Source organism: Oncorhynchus gorbuscha, linkage group LG11 (assembly GCF_021184085.1).
Source record: "Oncorhynchus gorbuscha isolate QuinsamMale2020 ecotype Even-year linkage group LG11, OgorEven_v1.0, whole genome shotgun sequence".
NCBI lineage: Eukaryota > Metazoa > Chordata > Actinopteri > Salmoniformes > Salmonidae > Oncorhynchus > Oncorhynchus gorbuscha.
This window is the reverse complement of record NC_060183.1, coordinates 9,874,363-9,898,384: the sequence shown is the minus strand read 5'-3', so window position 1 is coordinate 9,898,384 and position 24,022 is coordinate 9,874,363. Positions and strand designations below refer to the sequence as shown.

The window sequence follows — 24,022 nt, the reverse complement described above, 5'->3', positions numbered from 1 at the left end:
GAGGGCCAGGGTTTCCGAGAGGGCCAGGGTTTCCGAGAGGGCCAGGGTTTCCGAGAGGGCCAGGGTTTCCGAGAGGGCCAGGGTTTCCGAGAGGGCCAGGGTTTCCGAGAGGGCCAGGGTTTCCGAGAGGGCCAGGGTTTCCGAGAGGGCCAGGGTTTCCAGGTGTTTCCGAGAGGGCCAGGGTTTCCGAGAGGGCCAGGGTTTCCAGATCTGGAGTCTGTGGTCAACATTGTCTTGTCTGTCACCTGAAAGCTGTCTGCTGTAGCTGCTTAGCAAACACTCCTGTTATATTTTCCATTCGAACAAGCCAAGGGGTCACCAGAGAGGGCTGCCTGTGTTAGCCAAAGCCAGATGGGCTATTCCTATAAACAAGTGTACAGGCAGCGGCACCTGACGCCATAACACTTCCCACTCTGTTTAGTGACCAGCGTTGCCATAAGTCACCTTGGAGAATTAAGTAAATATTTTCAATATGGCCCATGCCATTGTTTATTATAGAATGGCAAAAGTTCTAAATCCTCTGTTAAAAAATAATTGACTAACAACTTGTCAGAGCGGCAAAGCGTGGCGTACATAGAACCGATACTTATTCATTAGTCCAAAGTCTATTTACTTTAAAACAAAACCTGAAACACCACCTTTTTTTAAACTCTCTCTCTAGCGTGTGGAAGGGCTCATGTTGTAGTCGTCTATTACATAGACTATGACGAGGATTCTACAGTTTGGGATAAAAGCATGCCTTCGGCTTGCCAGGGTCCTGCGTGAAGTTAGAACCAAGTAATGATGTAAGCCATAACATAGAACTCGAATAGGCATGGATTCTATTTCTATGTTTAAAACAGTGCGTCACCACTTGAAACAGGCTCGTATTTCATCCTCATATTACCCATCATGTTGCTGGGTTCAAGCTCCTCCATCCTCTCCTACTTCATTTGCTTCACGGAATGCCCAGCAGGAAGCATTAGGACATGTTAGACGTTGTGAGACCGCAGGAAAATTCTCAGAGAATAGACACCATGTTAGTTAGAGGCCAATACTCTACATACTGCTTCTTACCCTACATATCCACTGGGAGCCTGTTTTATACGAGAGAAAAGACACAAACATGGACCAGAAATAACTACTTTTTTTTCTCCAAACTCTGTGTTCGAAGTAAGTCGTGGTAAAACGGAGGCCGTTAAATAGTTAGCTCAGGATAAGATGCCGGTATAACTGTCACATTTAGTCATTTAAGAAGATCATGTCGTCTAGAGCACAATAGGTGCCTCTACGATAGGTGCCTCTACGATAGGTGCCTCTACGATAGGTGCCTCTACGATAGGTGCCTCTACGATAGGCGCCTCTACGATAGGCGCCTCTACGATAGGCGCCTCTACGATAGGCGCCTCTACGATAGGTGCCTCTACGATAGGTGCCTCTACGATAGGTGCCTCTACAATAGGTGCCTCTACAATAGGTGCCTCCAAATTACATGGTTAAAGAAGGACTACAGTTTGTGTGCCAGCAACTATCGCAGGACTATAATATAATACGATAAGCGACTAGAATATCCTAATTAGCTTCAATTGAAAATGTATTAATTCCCAGTGGTGGAAGTCTTGGCTTAACCCTGACATAAATAAGACCAGTCATGAAAGCATGCAGCCGTAAATTTGGCCAGCCAGCCAGCCCTCAGCTCAGCTCTGGTGGTCCAACAGGAACAGAAAATAACAACATTCCTGGATATAATAATCTGTCAGTGAGATTTGGAGGATATCTCTGTAAGCTAATACTGTAACCTGTAACCTGCGTTGAACTGAAGACCATTATGGGATAGCCCACACAGTGAAACCGTTGACTAAACAAGATGAATGCATGTCATACATAGCACATAGGCCTATAAACATTGACTTTGATCACACAAACAAACAGGGAGCCGTCTCTGATGCTATAAGACTTCATGTATCACCACTAAAACCAATGCAGGCACCGACAACGGGAAAGTGAAATGTGGCTCAGATTACTACTTTACATTACTCCTCTGTCTGTTTACCATTAGAGAGAGGGTATGATGACACATCCAGGGTTCTTTCTCCAAACTGAGGGAAATCGATAAGGTCAGGAGAAACTCTAATTGCCACATGTCCAAAGACAAGACAAGACAGTGACTTACTCTCCATAATACTTACTCTCCACGGCACAGACGTTAATTCAACGTCTATTCCACGTTGGTTCAACGTCATTTCATTGAAATGCCGTGGAAACAACGTTGATTCAACCAGTGTGTGCCACGTCTTCAGCCACACTGAGGAAATCAATAAGGAGATCTTGGAGAAGTCCTCTCTACATCTTTATAGGAAACCTAATGACATTTTAAATGGCAACCAAATATCTTACCCCACTCTGTCTTACCCCACTCTGTCTTACCCCACTCTGTCTTACCCACTCTGTCTTACCCCACTCTGTCTTACCCCACTCTGTCTTACCCCACTCTGTCTTACCCCACTCTGTCTTACATGGCCAGGTTGGGCTCCCTCGTTCCTTGGCGATGGGTGGGCTTTCAACCTCCGGCCCATCAGTTAAGACCTCATTAAAAGAGGAGTGCATAGAGGCATGTTTTCTGTTCTGCTATTTTATGGAGGGTAATTTACTGCAAGTGTTGTCTTGTTTCTGACGTAAATGCTTGGCTTTGTTATTGTTTCCCCCCAGCTCGTGTTTATGGGCCGTATACAAGCCCCCTTTTTGTCTGCTCAACATGCACTACAGAGATACTGTATCTGTCTTACCACACAGATAAGTACATTTCCGATGGGCTCTCCTTTCCCTCATGGTTGTTTGGTCAAGTCTTGGCGAATGGCTGTGGCGTCATTTTGTAAGGCAGCTAACCTTGACTTGTGATGAAAATGGTCTGCTATGTGTCAAGCAAATGTGTCATATTATGAATGTAACTAACTATAAATTGTCTAGTCGTGAAAGACTTGTATATGTTGACAGGTTTGGGAAGGATTGCATTAGGACTATTAGTTTAACATATTTTCATTATAAATCTACTCACTAATATGTGTTCATTATACATCTACTCACTAACAGGTTTCCATTATAAAATATTTAGACCTTTACTTATCCGACACCCTGTATCCGGGCAGACTGGCCGACGTAGCCTAGCTTTTTGATACCTCAGCTGTTTTCAGGAGGCGTGACATGTGAGGTTGTCCTCTAAGCATCAGAATGGTTCTCCAAACAGAGATTATTAAAGAAAACAGTTATGCAAGTTCACGGTGCCCTGTGAGACCCGTTAGTGAACGATGATGTACGGGGCCCTGGGCAGAACAGAAGACTTGGCTTGTCTATGGACGAGAGTGAGGGGCCTCGTTTTTCAACTCGACGATTTTCTCTCAATGCTACTGAATCCGCTGAGCATGGAGTGTTTATTATTTGGGAATAAGGAAGAAGGGGGAAGAAGGTCTTCTCTTTGTAAACTCTGTAAATGAAGAAGTTGGCTGATGTGGAGGGCGGATGGCGAGAGAAGCAGGACTTGTCCACGGCCTTAAGCTCTGTAAACAGACGGACGCATGCAGCATGCTGGTCGCTGTGCCGTCTCCAGGCTCAGATGGATTCTAAACTAAAGACAATCAAATCAAATGTATTTATATAGCCCTTCGTACATCAGCTGATATCTCAAAGTGCTGTACAGAAATCCAGCCTAAAACTCCAAACAGCAAGCAATGCAGGTGTAGAAGCACGGTGGCTAGGAAAACCTCCCTAGAAAGGCCAAAACCTTGGAAGAAACCTAGAGAGGAACCAGGCTATGTGGGGTGGACAGTCCTCTTCTGGCTGTGCCGGGTGGAGATTATAATAGAACATGGCCAAGATGTTCAAATGTTCATAAATGACCAGCATGGTCGAATAATAATAAGGCAGAACAGTTGAAACTGGAGCAGCAGCACGGTCAGGTGGACTGGGGACAGCAAGGAGTCATCATGTAAGGTAGTCCTGGGGCTCAGGTCCTGGGGACAATACAAGACACTGTTGGAACGGCACACACTAACATAATGGGTAACAACCACAGGGTGTAGAAACACACGGTCATTGAAAATGTGAAGGATTTCTCGTTGTGTGACGTGTCTGTGGCGTATAGATTTCTCGTTTTGTGATGTCAGTTGGATTTTAATTGACCAGCTGTTGTTTTTAACCTGGAGTGGACAGACGCTGAGGCAGCAACAATATCCTGCACGGTGGCCTCTGTGATATTATAATATCAGCCAATTAAGTCGTGAAAGGATGTCCTCTCACTCTCTCTCTCACTCACTCACGCACACGCACGCACGCACGCACTCACGCACGCACTCACACAGGGGAACTGATTTTGACAGGATTTGTCCTCTCTCTCTCTCTGACAGGATATGATTCCCAGTAAAGTAGTCATACAGAGAGAAGCGCAGCATGAATGCAGTGAAAACTACTGAGCTGTCTGTCCACAGTAAGGAGAACAGGCAAAGTCCTGGACACCTAAAGACTAAAGAGGACAATGAGGACCCCCAAGACAAGAAGGACCTCAGCAACCACACAACCAGGAAGAAGCCCTCAACCAATGTGAGCAAGAAGGGTGAGTTTTAACACTATTAGTTATAATTCAAATGAAATGAAAACATATAAACAAGAATAATATTTTCTAAGTATTATGTAAAACGCTTGGTCGCTGATTTGAATCCTGATCCTAGGTATTATCTTAAATTTGCCAGGTTTAGCTGGCTAAAGACCAATTCCATTTAGACGTTGACAATGTCAATGATACTAATGATAGTGATCAGCAGATTGATGGGATTGGCTGAATCAATCACACGTGATAACAAATCATATGAAGATTCCCATCAATCCAAGAATAAAAATAATTTATCTTATTTTCTTCCGCAACTTCAAAATTCCATACAGGCCTTCTGAAAGAAAGTGACTAATCATTTCTGCCATGGATTCAATTGAGATTGTTTTTGTCACTGGCCTACACACAATATCCCATAATGTCAATGTGGAATTATATGTTTAATTAATAACAAAGGAAAAGCTGAAATGTCTTGAGTCAATAAGTATTTAACACCTCTGTTATAGCAAGTCTAAATAAATTCAGGAGAACAAATGTGTTTGACAAGTCACATAATAGGTTGCATGGACTCACTTTGTGTGCAATAAGAATGCTAAACATTATTTTTGAATGACAACCTCATCTCTGTACCCCACACATACAAATGATCTGTTAGGTCCCTCAGTCAAGCAGTGAATTTTAAACACAGATTCAACCACAAAGACCAGGGAGATTTTCCAAAGCCTTGCAAAGAATGGCACCAATTGGTAGATAGTAGATGGATAAAAAAACAAAAAACAGACATTGAATATCCCTTTGAGCATGGTGAAGTTTTTAATTACACTTTGGATGGTGTATCAATACACCCAGTCACTACGGACATACAGGCATCCTTGCTAACTCAGTTGCTGGAGAGGAAAGAAATCACTAAGAGATTTCACCATAAGGTGAATGGTGACTTTAAAACAGGCAAAGAGTGTAATGGCTGTGATAGGAGAAAACTGGGATCAACATTGTAGTTTCTCCACAATACTAACCTAAATGACAGAGTGAAAAGAAGGAAGCCTGTACAGAATAAAATATTCCAAAACATGCATCCTTTGCAATAAGGCACTACATTAAATCTGCCAAAAATGTGGCAAAGAAATTATCTTTATGTTCTGAATACAAAGTGTTATGTTTGGGGCAAATCCAACACAACACATTTCTGAGTACCACTCTCAATATTTTCAAGCATAATGGATTTTTTTTAGATAAAATAAATGGAATAGATCTACAGTATTCACAGGCAAAATCCTGTAGGAAAACCTGCTACAGTCTGCTCTCCCAACAGACACCGGGAGACAAACTCACCTTTCAGCAGGACAATAACCTAAAACACAAGGCCAAATATGCACTGGAGAGTTTCTTACCAAGATGAGATTCAACGTTTCTGAGTGGCCCAGTTACCCTTTTGACTTAAATTTGTTGAACATCTATGGCAAGACTTAAAAATGGCTTTCTAGCAACGATCACTAACCAACTTGACAGAGCTTGAAGAATTTTTAAAAGAATAATGTGCAAATATTGTACAATTAGGTGTGGAAAGCTCTTAGAGACTTACCCAGAAAGACTCACAGCTGTAATCACTGCCAAAGATGATTCTAAAACGTATTGACTCTGGGGGTTAAATGCCCAGAAAGACTTGCTGTCATCACTGCCAATGGTGAATGTAATGTATTTACTCAAGGGTGTGAATATTTTCTGCATTTTATTTTCAATAAATTTGCAAAAAAATTCTTAAAACATATTTTCACTTTTTCATTTAGGTATTTTGTGTAGATGGGTGATAATTTTTATTTTATTTGATCACTTGGATTCAGGCTGTAACACAACAAAATCAGGAATAAGTTAAGGGGTATGAGTACTTTCTGAAGGCACTGTACCAGACAAATAGGTAAGTATGTTCCTCCCTGCGCCGGATAAAACCTGATGATTAATCTGTGTTGAAATATCTGTACGCTCTGCTTTTTAACTTCACAGCCCTAATCAAACCAGTTTAAATGCCACTGGCATCACAAGGGTCTGAAGATTAATTCCAGTGATATAAGTATTTTTAGAATGATGTATCCCCCTGGACTCCCTGCGAAACAAACGAACGGGACGGTGAGAGAAATACAGCCTTTTCCTACTTCAGTCCTCCTGAAGCCCTCTCCTCCTTTCCTCCTCACTGCTTTTCCATTATGTCATGTGTGGTGGTAGTCTGAGATTAATGGAAGAGGCGGACAAACAAACTGGAATCTCCTCAACTTTAGCCAATCATTTTTTTTCCTTCTCCTCGCTCGTTCTCCTTCTTCTCCTCTCTTCTTCTCCTCTCTCCTTCTCCTCTCTTCTCCTTCTCATTCTCCTCTCTTCTCCTTCTGATTCTCCTCTCTTCTTCTCCTCTCTCCTTCTCCTCTCTTCTCCTTCTCATTCTCCTCTCTTCTTCTCCTCTCTCCTTCTCCTCTCTTCTTCTTCTCCTCTCTCCTTCTCCTCTCTTCTTCTTCTCCTCTCTCCTTCTCTCTTCTTCTTCTCCTCTCTCCTTCTCCTCTCTTCTTCTCCTCTCTCCTTCTCCTTCCTCTTTCATATCAGGCCCGGGATAGATAGAGAGGGAGACCGAGACGGAGAGAACTAAATAAAACAGTAAAATGCTTCAGAATCTTGTCCATGTCTCCTGGTTCTCTTGCCAAGGACTAATGACAGAGTTCTAATGTAATGTAAAGATAAGACTGATTCGGTCATAGCAGCCTTTCTTAATTTACTCAAGTATATAATGGTGATGCGAGAATCCCCATATCTTATTTCTTAAGCTCGTTGTAAATAAAGATGTTGTAAACGTCTGCAGGCCAAAAAAAAACCATTCTGCTGTGTGCGTCTGTGTGTTAACATGAACACAGCAGCGTCTCAGACTTGGCCCCTATCCAGAGAGTCGTAGTTGGCATGTTGGCATGAGGACTGCACTGTTCTCTCTCTCAGGATGGTGGAGTAAATGAATTATCCTCACATGTGATTCTAGTAGTTGTATTAACCTTGTAACTCCTCAATGCCCATCACATATGACCACCCTAAGCTGCAGGGTAGCCTAGTGGTTAGAGCGTTGGACTAGTAAGTTCAAACCCCCGAGCTGACAAGGTACAAATCTGTCGTTCTGCCCCTGAACAGGCAGTTCACCCACTGTTCCTAGGCCGTCATTGAAAATAAGAATTTGTTCTTAACTGACTTGCCTGGTTAAATAAAGGTAAAAAATAAATAATAATAAAACTATTGTGAAGGGGAGACTTTTAATCTAGACTTTTGTATTGTTAAAAAACGTAGATGTTAAAAAGTCGTAGATGTTTAAAATGCAACATTCCTCATTTCGAAGAAACTTTTTTACACACATTTATACTTAATAATATTTTAATTTGTATCTTGTTTAGATGCTGAGTTAGACATGAAAAGAGGGCTAGATCCCTTCTTCATGTCAAGTCTGTCAAGGTGTTGAGGGAGTCCACAGGATGGCATCGTTCACACACGTTTGGCATTAGATGCCTATACCCTCCCATTGTAGCTCATAGGACAACTTTCACTGCAATGACAGAATACTGCAAACTGCCTCCTCCACTAGTTAGTGGAGTGCACCTCCATTGTCTTAAATTGTTTCCTCTCCTTGTCTCATTTCCTTAATCACTGACATAAAATAGCTAGACAATGAGTCTAATGCGTCCAGATGCATTGCTTCCAGATCAATGCAGATGATGGAAATGAAGTCGATTACAGTATGGAGATACAAGTCAGCTTTTTTCCTATAACCACTTAAAGGGGCTATCTGTGATTGTTACATCCATTTTTTTTACTTAAGTTCATGATATATACCCATAGATTAAAAAAATATATATATATATAATGTATAAATACATCATAGTGTTAGTTCAACTGTTGTACCCCATCAGAAGCAAAATATAGACTTGTTTTACTCCAATAGACTCAACCCATGGCTAGCCAGTCCTTGCATTCATAGCTCTATCTATGGAGTTGAGAGAGGTGCCATTTCTCCAGCCAAATATTCCACAGCTGTTTGTTTACCAAGAACGGCGTTGTTGTTGTTTGAATGGCATCATATGAACTTATCAAGAGCAGGTTGATTCAAATGATCGATTACTCCCCGTCGTGTGAGACTTGAAACAATTCAACCAAGAACTGCCTTCCTGATATTCAGATTGAACTGTCCATTAGTGATATCCTTTTATATAAAGGAGACGTATTTACAGACTACAAGCCTCATACCCTTGCAAACAAGTCTCACTGGCCCCACATCAAAGATCTTGATTGGGTAGCGTTCCGGTTACCGATTTGTGAGGGGGTTCAGTCTGAGTGTAATTCTTCACAGGGTTTTCATGTGAAAACATGCAGCTTTACCTGATAGAAATCTGGGAAATACTACATTAATTTGGCCAAATGAGGGAGGAGGAGAAGGAGAGGATGAGGAGGAGGGAAAAGGTTGTTTGGCAAGGGTAGGTTCTCCTGACACCTGCAGCGGAGAAACGTATTGTTCCAATCTGTTCCTTGGCGTGCTGCACGTTCACCTCCCTGAATGCCTTGCTTTCATGTGAATTCCATGGTGATTTGGAGGAGGATGATTGGTCCACGGACTGAATATTACACCCATCTGGACCAATGAAGCGAGGGGAGAAGATCACTTGATCACTGCGGTAATTGGGATCTTGGATTGGGGTCAACTAAGTGCACCCACCCACTGTTCTAATACTATAGTAGATAAAAATGTAATGAATTTTAATTTATTTTGGGTAACAGACATATATACTACAAAATGTACAATGTGGACCCAGAGGATATCACTTAAACGTATTAATTAACACGCTTGTTTCCAAAGTGGTCCTCGGTGGTAAAAAATAACAACACAAATAATGACGAAAAGGCAAAAAGACAAAATTACAAACGAGGAGTGATTGATGAAATGTCAATGGATATAGAGAGGAATGTACAGATTGACCAATACGCATCGGTCCCCGATTTAAAATCGGTCTGCGGACCCCAATCTGATCCAAATGTAGCATGCATCGGTCAGAAAATCGATTCAAACCTTGTGAATCGCGGTTCCCATTTTTTTTAGGGGGTCATGTTACATTATTTCTACCTTCTGAAAATAGGCGACCTATCATCTTTTGTGACAACTGATTTCGTCTGCTCCTTCAGTGTCGAACTGCTTGTAACAGTGTTCACAGTCATTGATCTACAAGTTGTTTTTGTTCAGGCCGAACAACCCCGGGGCAATATCAGTAGCATAGTTAAACTGCACCCTGACCGACGCGAGATAGGTGGCCTGTTCCTGAAATTTGATCGGCACCTTCAGCATACTAATGATGAAATGGCTTGCCTGATATTAGGATTTGTTAGTTGACTGACAGACTATGTCATTTGCTAGGTTATTGTTCAATGCGCAGTTGAAAATGGTGTTTTACTAGAATAAAAGCCAACTACCGGAGATGCAAATTTCATCTGGTAATACCTGTTAATCGAGGCTTATAATGTATTTTATTTAGATGGTTCAGGTTCACCATCAGCAATAGTTTTGGTAGGTTTGCTTTAAACAATCAGTGTATGGTAATGTTTTGATATACAGATATAGCAGTCACTGTTACGAAGCCAGAGGAAAAGTGAAGATCACTCAATAGCTTGTTTGGATAAGAGCGTCTGCTAAATGGTGGTTCTTCTGTAGCTCAGTTGGTAGAGCATGGCGCTTGTAACGCCAGGGTAGTGGGTTCGATCCCCGGGACCACCCATACGTAGAATGTATGCACACATGACTGTAAGTCGCTTTGGATAAAAGCGTCTGCTAAATGGCATATATTATTATTATTATATTATTATTATATATTATTATATATATTATTATATTATTATTATTATATTATTAAATGACTTAAATGTAATGTAAATGTAAATAGCTACCAAACGGTCAAAATCTTTCGATTTTGAGATTGGGTGAAATTTAAAATTGTGATATATATTTTCATTGCCTATGTTATAGCAAATTTGTAAACAATACATATTTATACATTACTAGCTCAAACACTTAATCTGCATGAAGGACCAGTTAATTAGGGTGATGGTGATTTCAGAACCAAGGTGGGAGGATGAAAACAGGCTACATTGACCCCCTAATCTGTTAGTGGTAGTGGGGTGGTAGATGCCTTAGTCTCCTTTATGGTCCTAATCTGTTAGTGGTAGTGGGGTGGTAGATGCCTTAGTCTCCTTTATGGTCCTAATCTGGTAGTGGTAGTGGGTGGTAGATGCCTAGTCTCCTTTATGGTCCTAATCTGGTAGTGGTAGTGGGGTGGTAGATGCCTTAGTCTCCTTTATGGTCCTAATCTGCTAGTGGTAGTGGGGTGGTTAGATGCCTTAGTCTTCCTTTATGGTCCTAATCTGTTAGTGGTAGTGGGGTGGTAGATGCCTTAGTCTCCTTTATGGTCCTAATCTGTTAGTGGTAGTGGGGTGGTAGATGCCTAGTCTCCTTTATGGTCCTAATCTGTTAGTGGTAGTGGGGTGGTAGATGCCTTAGTCTCCTTTATGGTCCTAATCTGGTAGTGGTAGTGGGTGGTAGATGCCTAGTCTCCTTTATGGTCCTAATCTGGTAGTGGTAGTGGGGTGGTAGATGCCTTAGTCTCCTTTATGGTCCTAATCTGCTAGTGGTAGTGGGTGGTAGATGCCTAGTCTCCTTTATGGTCCTAATCTGGTAGTGGTAGTGGGGTGGTAGATGCCTTAGTCTCCTTTATGGTCCTAATCTGGTAGTGGTAGTGGGTGGTAGATGCCTAGTCTCCTTTATGGTCCTAATCTGGTAGTGGTAGTGGGTGGTAGATGCCTAGTCTCCTTTATGGTCCTAATCTGGTAGTGGTAGTGGGGTGGTAGATACTTTGCCTTTCTTATGGCTCAGATAAGGTGCCTACATAGTACATACACCATAGACATACATAATTCACACATACAGAAGTAATCTCAGACAGATCCAGCTCAGAGAGGCGCAGCTCAGAGAGGCCCAGCTCATGAGCTCCATCAGTAGCCAATTTTAATTTAGAATTGAAAATGAATGTGTTTTTGCAACAAATGTTAGTGCATCGTATAGCATCAAACCGAATCGCATCGATTCGTTCTCTAATCAAACCGAATCGCATCGATTCGTTCTCTAATCAAACCGAATCGCATCGATTCGTTTTCTAATCAAACCGAATAGCATCGATTCGTTCACTAACCAAATCGTACTGAATCATTTCAAACTAAAACGTTCCTGTATCGGAGCCCATGTGTCTACATACATATCGAAGCGTCTTGAAAAGGAAAGATTCACATCTCCAGTACTACAGCCGTGGACAAAAGTTTTGAGAATGACACAAATATGAATTTACCCAAAGTTTGCTGCTTCAGTGTCTTTAGATATTTCTGTCAGATGTTACTATGGAATAATGAAGTATAATTACAAGATTTATAGGCTTTTATTGACAAAGGCTTTTATTGACAATTACATGAAGTTGATGCAAATAGTCCATATTTGCAGTGTTGACCCTTCTTTTTCAAGAACTCTGCAATCTGCCCTGTCATGCTGTCAGTTAACTTCTGGGCCACATCCTGACTGATGGCAGCCCATTCTTGCATAATCAATGCTTGGAGTTTGTCAGAAGTTGTGGGTTTTTGTTTGTCCACCCACCTCTTGAGGATTGTTCTCAATGGAATTAAGGTCTGGGGAGTTTCCTGGCCGTGGACCCAAAATATCGATGTTTTGTTCCCCGAGCCACATAGTTATGACTTTTGCCGTATGGCAAGGTGCCCCATCATGCTGGAAAATGCATTGTTCATCACCAAACTGTTCCTGGATGGTTGGGAGAAGTTACTCTCGGAGGATGTGTTGGTACCAATCTTTATTCATGGCTGTGTTCTTAGGCAAAATTGTGAGTGAGCCCACTGCCTTGGCTGAGAAGCAACCCCACACATGAATGGTCTCAGGATGCTTTACTGTTGGCATGATACAGGACTGATGGTAGCGCTAACCTTGTCTTCTCCAGACAAGCTTTTTTCCGAATGCCCCAAACAATCGGAAAGGGGAGTCATCAGAGAAAAGGACTTTACCCCAGTCCTCAGCAGTCCAAATCCCTGTACCTTTTGCAGAATATCAGTCTGTCCCTGATGTTTTTCCTGGAGAGAAGTGGCTTCTTTGCTGCCCTTCTTGACACCAAGCCAAAAGTCTTCGCCTCACTGTGCGTGCAGATGCACTCACGCCTGCCTGCTGCCATTCCTGAGCAAGCTCTGTACTGGTGGTGCCCCGATACCGCAGCTGAATCAAATGTAGGAGACAGTCCTGGCGCTTGCTGGACTTTTTTGGGCGCCCTGAAGTAGAGGTCGACCGATTATGATTTTTCAACGCCGATACCAATATCGATTATTGGAGGACCAAAAAAGCCAATTAATCGGACTATTTTTTTATTTATTTGTAATAATGACAATTACAACAACACTGAATGAACACTTGTTTTAACTTAATGTAATACATCATTAAGTCAATTTAGCCTCAAGTAAATAATAAAACATGTTCAATTTGGTTTAAATAATGCAAAAACAAACGTTTCAGTTCCTTGCTCAGAACTTGAGAACATATGAAAGCTGGTGGTTCCTTTTAACATGAGTCTTCAATATTCCCAGGTAAGAAGTTTTAGGTTGTAGTTATTATAGGACTATTTCTCTCCATACCATTTGGATTTCATTAACCTTTGACTATTAGATGTTCTTATAGGCACTTTAGTATTGCCAGTGTAACAGTATAGCTTCCGTCCCTCTCCTCCCTGGGCTCGAACCAGCAACACAACGACAACAGCCACCATCGAAGCAGCGTTACCCATGCAGAGCAAGGGGAACAACTACTGAAAGGCTCAGCGCGAGTGATGTTTGAAACGCTATTAGCACGTGCTAACTAGCTAGCCTTTTCACTTCGTTTACACCAGCCTCATCTCGGGAGTTGATAGGCTTGAAGTCATAAACAGCACAATGCTTGACACACAACAAAGAGCTGCTGGCAAAACGCACGAAAGTGCTGTTTGAATGAATGTTTACGCGCCTGCCACCGCTCAGTCGGATACTTAGGTACTTGTATGCTCAGTCAGATTATATGCAACGCAGAACACGCTAGATAATATCTAGTAATATCATCAACCATGTGTAGTTAACTAGTGATTATGATTGATTGTTTTTTATAAGATAAGTTTAATGCTAGCTAGCAACTTACCTTGGCTTACTGCATTCGCGTAACAGGCAGTCTCCTCGTGGAGTGCAATGAGAGGCAGGTGGTTAGAGCGTTGGACTAGTTAACTGTAAGGTTACAAGATGACAAGGTGAAAATCTGTCGTTCTGCCCCTGAATGAGGCAGTTAACCCACTGTTCCTAGGCCGTCATTGAAATTAAGAATGTGTTCTTAAACGGGTGCACATTGTTGTTTTTGCCTTATCACTACAAAGCTGATTCAAATGATTGTCATCCTGCTATCCTTGATCCTGCTATTGTCACATGCTTACACATGGACATGTATCTATCTATCCAATGCAAATTGCCATCATACAAACTGAGGCAGCAGACTGTAGATAAGAGGACTAATTTAATTATTTATGAGCATGTACCTGGATGTCCCCTTGATGTAATCCTATTGATGAATGACTCCGTTTCCAAACAAATGTGTCTAACTCGTTGTATGTAACTATAACTACTAGAGGACCGTGTGCAGCTCAGAGATCAGACGCCATGGTTACAGGGGTAATACTTCTGTGGTAATAGTAATGTTCTGTTCTAAGCATTTGTTTACTTCTTGGCAAGCGCTCTCATCTTACAAAAGTGCTCTCTACACAATTGCCAAAAGCTATATCTCAGATTTGATCGGGACTATGAGAGCGAGGAGTTAATAAAAACACACTAACAACTAGGGCCGGGCATTTTCTTTATAGGCAGCAGGTGGAATGTGTTTCCTTTGCGGTTGTTTTAAGCTCCTAATTCAACCGTGAAATTTCATTCATCATCGAACCGCCGCTTACCTCTGAACGGAGAAAGGCTTGAAGACGACGGAGGATTAGTTTACATAAATCATCATTACCTTTGTTGCTAAAACAATCTGTGTTACGCAGAGAGAGAGAGAGAGCGAGCGAGAGCGAGAGAGAGAGAGCGAGCGAGAGAGAGCGAGAGAGAGCGAGAGAGAGCGAGAGAGAGCGAGCGAGAGAGAGCGAGCGAGAGCGAGAGAGAGCGAGAGAGAGAGAGAGAGCGAGAGAGAGAGAGCGAGAGAGCGAGAGAGAGAGAGAGAGAGCGAGAGAGAGCGAGAGAGAGCGAGAGAGAGAGCGAGAGAGCGAGAGAGAGAGCGAGAGAGCGAGAGAGAGAGAGAGCGAGAGAGAGAGCGAGAGAGAGAGAGAGAGAGAGAGAGAGAGAGAGAGAGAGAGAGCGAGAGAGAGAGAGAGAGAGAGAGAGAGAGAGAGAGAGAGAGAGAGAGAGAGAGAGAGAGAGAGAGAGAGAGAGAGAGAGAGAGAGAGAGAGAGAGAGAGAGAGAGAGAGAGAGAGAGAGAGAGAGAGAGAGAGAGAGAGAGATCTAAGTGGATGAGTTGGTGCTGCTTCTGCCCTGAGTCATTCCATGGCTTTATGACATTCCACTCCATTGTATCATGTGTTCTAAGAGATGGGCCAGCTATATATCTACAGTATCGTGTGATACCACATGCTCTAATTCAGCAAAGCAGATATATTGGAGATATACAGTATATGAATGAATGCATGTCTAAACTAATGATTGTCTCTCTGACCAGATGTAGAACCTAAATTCAGAGAAAATTAAGACATAATTGAATGTTTTTACTCCTCTATGCCTTTGCCAACAGGGAAGCAGAAATAAGATGGGAGAACTGTGGATGATCTTTAGCATGGATGAATATGAGTGAATTAGAAGAGGGATGGTTGCCTACAAAACATCAATCGCAGGCAGGCAGGCAGGCAGCTTTACCCACTCTAAGTGGCCTATTATAGTATAGTCTCTGAGGTATCAGTAAGATGCGATATGATTCTGTTATGTAAATAATGACATTGATCTAATCTAAGCCATGACTGAATTATTCATTCATCAGCTGTTCGCCAGGGAGAATATATATTTATTTTTTAAATTGTTAGAAATGTAAATCTTTCTCCCAAACCCTCGCCTTCAGCTCTGCAGGAACAAGGAGCTCATCCATTTCAGTGTATTCTATTATTAGGTGTGTAACAAAATGCTCAAAAACAGCTCTCACACGTGGTGGTGAATACTGCACCTCGCGCTTTCAAACCCGAGGGCAGCAGAGGTAAACGGACAGTTTCTTTTTCCAGGTGTTGTATTATGGATACGAGACAGAATCAGACGAGCTTTGGATGGTTAATAAATAAAAAAAATCAAGGACAGAAAATCCTCCTGGTGGAAAGGAAAACAGTATGCAGCTTTGATTCAGTTCACAGGAGAGGAGGAAGGAACGAGAGAGACCTCATAAGAGAGAAAGATATAGACCACATTCTGTATTCTCAGTTAGTGATAATATCTGTGGCATTTAAGTGAATGGATAAAGGCTGTATGAGGAAGTTGATTAAATCGTTTGATCTGTTTTGGATGTAGGGGCTCCATTCTTCACTGTTTTCCTGAGATGGTGTAATGATAGAGATGGTGTAATGACAGAGAGGCTAAAACGGAAGCTACATATAGAACAACAGGAGAATATAGACATCTTGGTGGCACCAACTATAACAGACTATTTAATAAAGGGTAAAGAGAGATGGAGCTGGGTTGCATGCAAGGTGAAATCATTCTCAGTAACATTCCTCCCTCTCCGCTCCCCACTCCCAAACCATCCTCATGTGTTGCAAATAAAAGAAGAAAAATTCATTTTAGGGTATTACTAGTCAGAAACCCAGGTATGTATTAGTCAAAATAGGGGGGGGAAGTTAGAACCATATGTTCATTTGAATGGGGAAGCACATGGTTGTGATTATAGACATGCTGTGGATGATAAGAGTGCACACAGAACCCCAGCCCAAAGACTGTCCCGTTTCCAGGACAACGATGAGTAAATCAAAACAATTATAGGATATAAAGAACTCGTGTCAACAAGCAGGCCCACAAACACAAAGTGGCGTCGCCAGGTCCCACATGCCTCCTTTTCAAGCAATGTGATTTGTGTGGTAGACATCAACACACTCTCAACATCAAGGCATTTTATTATTCTATAAAAAAAAAAAAATTATATAATGTGTTTTATTATTTTTCTCCCAGCTAAGGCTTGTATGCTCCGAACTGTCTCACCTGTCCTGGGGACCTAACATAGTCTGTGAGACGGACGGAAACTACAACAAGGTTTTATATTTGATTTTAAGGCAACCAAACCTCAACATGTGTTCGGAATAAGGCTTACTGTGGTTAGATGGGAATTGTTTCCTCCAAAATGAAGTTGTGAAAGCTGTATGCTGTTTAATAGGAATATTTCCCAGTTTCCTTCATCACCTTTATTCTCTTGATGTAGTTGCAGACTCGAGAGAGCAACATGATGTAGTTGCAGACTCGAGAGAGCAACATGATGTAGTTGCAGACCCAAGAGAGCACATGATGTAGTTGCAGACTCGAGAGAGCACATGATGTAGTTGCAGACTCTGAGAGGGCACATGATGTAGTTGCAGACTCTGAGAGGGCACATGATGTAGTTGCAGACTCTGAGAGAGCACATGATGTAGTTGCAGACTCGAGAGAGCACATGATGTAGTTGCAGACTCTGAGAGGGCACATGATGTAGTTGCAGACTCTGAGAGGGCACATGATGTAGTTGCAGACTCGAGAGAGCACATGATGTAGTTGCAGACTCAAGAGAGCACATGATGTAGTTGCAGACTCGAGAGAGCACATGATGTAGTTGCAGACTCGAGAGAGCACATGATGTAGTGCTTGACTTGTAAAACCACTAACACAATGCAAAGTGCTTTAGGAGACAATTGAGTGAAAAGCCATCTATTACCTCCCACAATAGAGCCAATGTGTGGTTCACCTGCAGATACAGTAGAATGAACCAGTGGAAGGCCTACACAACCATTCAGCCCAATAGACTCAGCTTCCTCCTCATCTATTGGAAGGCCTACACAACCAGTCAGCCCAATAGACTCAGCTTCCTCCTCATCTATTGGAAGGCCTACACAACCATTCAGCCCAATAGACTCAGCTTCCTCATCATCTATTGGAAGGCCTACACAACCAGTCAGCCCAATAGACTCAGCTTCCTCCTCATCTTTTGGAAGGCCTACACAACTAGTCAACCTCCTCCTTGTCTGATTATGGACATGGGCTTCATTAGTCGAGAGCAGAGAATCCATCACATGCTGCCTTAGATGTCTCCAATTGAAAGCTGCCTATCCCATAGGCCAAACAAAACACGGCAGAGAGGCTGCGAGGCTTGTATTTTTTAAAGGTTTTAGCTGACATACCAGCTGTTGGCTAGGGGAGCCGGCTAGAGCATAAACAACAGAATACCAACTCCTATATTAAGATTTTGGTCAGCCCGAGCCAAAACTTTGGAGATCCTATCAGTGAAGTTGACTGTTTGGCTCTTCTGTAATTACATCTTTGGGTGGAGTATGGTAGTTTCATAATATGTAGTTGATTATTTACATTGTTCATCAAGTCCAACACACCTGAGTGGAATTTTCATTAAAATTGAAGAAGTTTTTGGGTCGCTTTTGTTTTATATGGACCACTGTCTTATGATATTACAAGTGGAAAGTCCAATGAAATCCAGAGTGAGAGGGATGTTCGAGGGAGAAAGACACTGATTGTGGATTGACTTTTCAGCTGCATGCAATACAGTACATCATATACGGCAATATTTGACAGACGTAGATAGTATGTTAGACCTACTGCGGTGAAGTCATTTCAATGAACCATACTTGGCTGAAACCTGAGGACTTGTGTTCTCTGCCAGAGCTAATGCGCAGTCTTGATTTGCATGGACATCCTGGGTTTGAAAGCCAGTTGGTCACACGGGAATTGAACATCTCATATCCTTCAAATGTCTTCCTTCAAATGTCTTCCTTATCTTATCTTCCTTCCCATTCATCTCTCCGGGCTCCACACGTCTCCCAGAAACCTACTGAACATCTTATTATCCATCTCATCTCCACTCATGGTGCGTTCAAGGCAACTGGGAACTCGAAAAATGAGGTCAAATCATGACGTAAGTGATACTGAAGTCGGAGCTCTAGAAAGAGGCCAGAGTTACCGACAATGAATTCCGAGTTGTATGACCATTCAAAATTATTTTGCCTAGTCAGAGCTAGTTTTTTTTTTTTGAGTTCCCAGTTGTTTTGAACTCATCGTTTCCTGTCTGCGTGGAGTTTGACCAGCATCCTGACAGGTGACCTCTGATTTGTCGTGTTCAGCCAATTATAGACGTTTCCAGCAGGACATTCCAGGCCAGGCAGCGATCCCTCCAGGCAGGCGATGTGTGTTCCACTCCAAAACAGACAGGGGAGATAAGAACCTCCACACTGCTTCATGTTCCACCTAAATACAGAGCCAAGCCCTACAACACAAGGTCACACACACACACAGAGACGACACACATGTGCGCACACAGACAACACACACACACACAGACAACACACCACCACACTCACTTGTCTGTCTCAGTGTATACTACAATCTCCCCCACTGAAAATCTATCCATGTATTTTTCATAAATGTGACAAGTCCTAATTAGATGCATCGCTGTGCTGGACACAACTCAATATTTACCAAGAATACGGCAAACTGGCTTCGGTATCTGTAATAAGAATACATTAGGTTTGTTTTGGCTTACTTGTAGATTGGGCCAAAATGATGATGGGGAACTGACTATGTTTTACTGTATGTATATCGATTACATGGCTAAAACAAGCTTGTCCCTCTCTCTGTCTGGACATGTCAAAGAGTATTGTGATCATTGTGTGCAAGTTAACCCTTCTCAGGATGGTATGGGCCTCTTTGGAAGTCATGTGGAAAACTTAAGATAAGATGTACCAATGCATACAAAACCTTCAGTATTATCTAGAAGCCATATGTTGTTTCCATGGTGACCATTTCACAAATTGTTCATGTAAATGACCAATGAGAATGTATAGGTGTTTCTGTACCTGACCAATGAGAACGAGACCAATGTACAGTTGAAGTGGGAAGTTTACATACACTTAGGTTGGAGTCATTAAAACTCGTTTTTCAACCACTCCACAAATGTCTTGTTAACAAACTATAGTTTTGGCAAGTCGGATAGGACATCTACTTTGTGCATGGCACAAGTAATTTTTCTAACAATTGTTTACAGACAGATTATTTCTGTTTGAGTCAATTGGAGGTGTCCCTTGTGGATGTATTTCAAGTCCTACCTTCAAACTCAAGTGCCTCTTTGCTTGACATCATGGGGAAAATAAAAATAAATCAGCCAAGACCTCAGAAAATAACAATTGTAGACCTCCACAAGTCTGGTTCATCCTTGGGAGCAATTTCAAAATGCCAGAAGGAACCACGTTCATCTGTACACAAGTATAAACACCATGGGATCACGCAGCCGTGATACCGCTCAGAAAGGAGACCTGTCTCCTAGAGATGAACATACTTTGGTGTAAAAGTGCAAATCAATCCCAGAACAACAGCAAAGGGCCTTGTGAAGATGCTGGAGGAAACAGGTACAAAAGTATCTATATCCACAGTAAAACGAGTCCTATATCGACATAACCTGAAAGTCCGCTCACCAAGGAAGAAGCCACAGCTCCAAAACCACCATAAAAAAAGCCAGACTACGGTTTGCCACTGCACATGGGGACAAACATCATAGTTTTTGGAGAAATGTCCTCTGGTCTGATGAAACAAAAATAGAACTGTTTGGCCATAATGACCATCGTTATGTTTGGAGGAAAAAGGGGGAGGCTTGCAAGCGAAGAACATCTTCCCAACCGTGAAGCATGGGGGTGACAGCATCATGTTGTGGAGGTGCTTTGCTGCAGGAGGGACTGGTGCACTTTGCAAAATAGATGGCATCATGAGGTAGAAAAATTGTGTATATATTGAAGCAACATCTCAAGACATCAGTCAGGAAGTTAAAGCTTGGTCACAAATGGGTCTTCCAAATGGACATGGACCAAAAGCATACTTCCAAAGTTGTGTCAAAATAGCTGACCTCAATCCAATAGAAAATGTATGAGCAGAACTGAAAATGTGTGTGTGAAGAAAGAGGCCTACAAACCTGACTCAGGTACTCTAGCTCTGTCAGGAGGAATGGGCCAAAATTCACACAACTTATTGTGGGAAGCTTGTGGAAGGCTACCTGAAACATTTGACACAATTTAAAGGCCATGCTACCAAATACTAATTGAGTGTATGTAAACTTCTGACCCACCGAGAATGTTATGAAAGAAGTAAAAGCTTAAATAAATCCTTCTCTCTACTATTATTCTGAATTTCACATTCTGAAAATAAAGTGGTGATCCTAAGGGACCTAAAACGGGGAATTTTTACAAGGATTAAATGTCAGGAATTGTGAAAAACTGAGTTTAAATGTATTTGGCTAAGGTGTATGTAAACTTCTGACTTCAACTGTACATGTTGTGTAAGTTGGCAGTATATGACCAGATTGAATGTATATTTGGTGTTTCGTCTGAGCACGATCCTTCCATCGCGATGTAAAAAAAGACTTGAATTGGATTCAAGCATTTGTCGTTTGTTCTCAATATCGTCATTACCATTCACTCAGAACCCTACAGTGATGAGATGGTTTTTCTCCACCTGCAAGTGAAAAATACTGTTTTTCATAATGGACCCAGGAAATGGTATGGTAATATTTGTGTTTAAAGCCTCTTGTCACAGATGTGGGTCTGGTTTGACTGTTGCACCCAGAATGTAGATTTCCCATGGAAGTCCAGAGATGAAACCATTCCAGACTGTAGAGGTGTCACCACTCTCACAGAGCAACCGGTGTGTTAGTTCTATTACTAAAACAGACACGCTGACACAGATAACAACTTATTTCTCTGATTCTGTCTCACTAATCCAGTATTCACCATATATTTTACTCTTTTTATTTTATTTAAGTTTTTTTTTACCCCTTTTTCTCCCCAATTTTGTGGTATCCAATTGTTTTTAGCAGCTACTATCTTGTCTCATTGCTACAACTCCCGTACGGGCTTGGGAGAGACGAAGGTTGAAAGTCATGCGTCCTCCGATACACAACCCAACCAAGCCGCACTGCTTCTTAACACAGCGCGCATCCAACCCGGAAGCCAGCCGCACCAATGTGTCGGAGGAAACACTGTGCACCTGGCAACCTTGGTTAGCGTGCACTGCGCGCGGTCCGCCACAGGAGTCGCTGGTGCGCGATGAGACAAGGTGATCCCTACCGTCCAAGCCCTCCCTAACCTGGACAACGCTAGGCCAATTGTGCGTCACCCCACGGTCGCGGCCGGTTACGACAGAGCCTGGGCGTGAACCCAGGGTATTTTATATTTATAATTTTTAAAAAATATATTTTATATTTACCCATATATTTTACTCTTCATACAAATCACTTGCTGTCTGATTCCAAGTCAAATTGGTTGATCTGCAGTGAACTGATGCCTCAGCCAAGATAGTCTACAGAGACAGAAACATTTCTTTAACTGTCTGTCAAATTTTCAGATGGCCAGACACACACACACACACTCACTCACTCACTCACTCACTCACTCACTCACTCACTCACTCACTCACTCACCTAAACTCACTCACTCACCTAAACTCACTCACTCACCTAAACTCACTCACTCACCTAAACTCACTCACTCACTCACCTAAACTCACTCACTCACTCACTCACCTAAACTCACTCACTCACTCACTAACTCACTCACTCACTCACCTAAACTCACTCACTCACTCACCTAAACACACTCACTCACTCACCACTCACCTAAACACACTCACTCTCACTCACTCACTCACCTAAACACACTCACTCACTCACTCACTCACCTAAACACACTCACTCACTCACTCACTCACCTAAACACACTCACTCACTCACTCACTCACCTAAACACACTCACTCACTCACTCACTCACCTAAACACACTCACTCACTCACCTAAACACACTCACTCACTCACCTAAACACACTCACTCACTCACTCACTCACCTAAACACACTCACTCACTCACCTAAACACACTCACTCACTCACCTAAACACACTCACTCACTCTCACCTAAACACACTCACTCACTCTCACCTAAACACACTCACTCACTCTCACCTAAACACAAACAGAGGTCAGTTACTGTAGCATGTCTGTGTGAAGTATGCTGTTAGTGAATGGCCTCCTTGTCCCACCAGAGACAAACAACATGGCTGTCAGTCAGTCAGTCAGACGGGTAACTGGGGGAGTCTCTCCCCCAGGAGCCTCCTCAGACTGCTGACACATGTCACGGCATATCAGAGATGGGCTGTAGAGTGTGTTTTGGGGGTTGGGTTGTTTTACTGTGTGTGGTATTCATTGGATTACCAGTGGGGTGGTTGATCTACTGTATCGTATGCCTTTTGGGACGTTATAGTGACTTTAATCATCTATCTGCTCTAGTGGGTTATAGGGCCTTTAATCATGTCTAGTGGGTTAATTCAGGCTGTCTAGTGGGTTAATTCAGGCTGTCTAGTGGGTTAATTCAGGCTGTCTAGTGGGTTAATTCAGGCTGTCTAGTGGGTTAATTCAGGCTGTCTAGGTGGTTAAATCAGGCTGTCTAGTGGGTTAATTCAGGCTGTCTAGTGAGTTAATTCAGGCTGTCTAGCGGGTTAATTCAGGCTGTCTAGCGGGTTAATTCAGGCTGTCTAGCGGGTTAATTCAGGCTGTCTAGTGGGTTAATTCAGGCTGTCTAGTGGGTTAATTCAGGCTGTCTGTGGGTTAATTCAGGCTGTCTGTGGGTTAATTCAGGCTGTCTAGGTGGTTAAATCAGGCTGTCTAGGTGGTTAAATCAGGCTGTCTAGGTGGTTAAATCAGGCTGTCTAGGTGGTTAAATCAGGCTGTCTAGGTGGTTAAATCAGGCTGTCTAGGTGGTTAAATCAGGCTGTCTAGTGGATTAATTGATGCTTGTCCCTGAACACCATTTGTCTATACCATAGCCTGAACTTTGGTTGTTGTTTTGCCCCCTCCTCCTCCCTCCTTCCTGATCGGAGTCTGTAAGTCGTCTGATCATGGTGCTGGTCTACCGCCTAGCCGACAGGCAGCCAGTGACTTCATCCTCCTCCCTGGCGGGGGGACAGAGAGTGTCACAGTACGCTATCTCACCCTGCACGGCCTGCCTTGGGAGTCCCACTACTGAGCATAGCTACGGGCCTGTGTGTGTTCCTGCACGGCATGTAGGTGTCTGCTTGCG

At 42.6% G+C, this 24,022-nt stretch overlaps 1 protein-coding gene across 5 annotated transcripts in view; it reads left to right on the top strand.

The window, feature by feature from the left end:
- Window positions 1–24,022, top strand: part of LOC124048092 (myocardin-like) — a 143,839-nt gene that overhangs the window by 68,937 nt on the left and 50,880 nt on the right. For all 5 annotated transcript variants that reach the window (XM_046368523.1, XM_046368522.1, XM_046368520.1 and 2 more), the window contains exon 3: window positions 4,380–4,585. In XM_046368523.1, coding sequence (XP_046224479.1) covers window positions 4,423–4,585 — 163 coding nt within the window. In that variant the 5' untranslated portion in view covers window positions 4,380–4,422. The remainder of the gene's footprint in view (window positions 1–4,379; window positions 4,586–24,022) is intronic.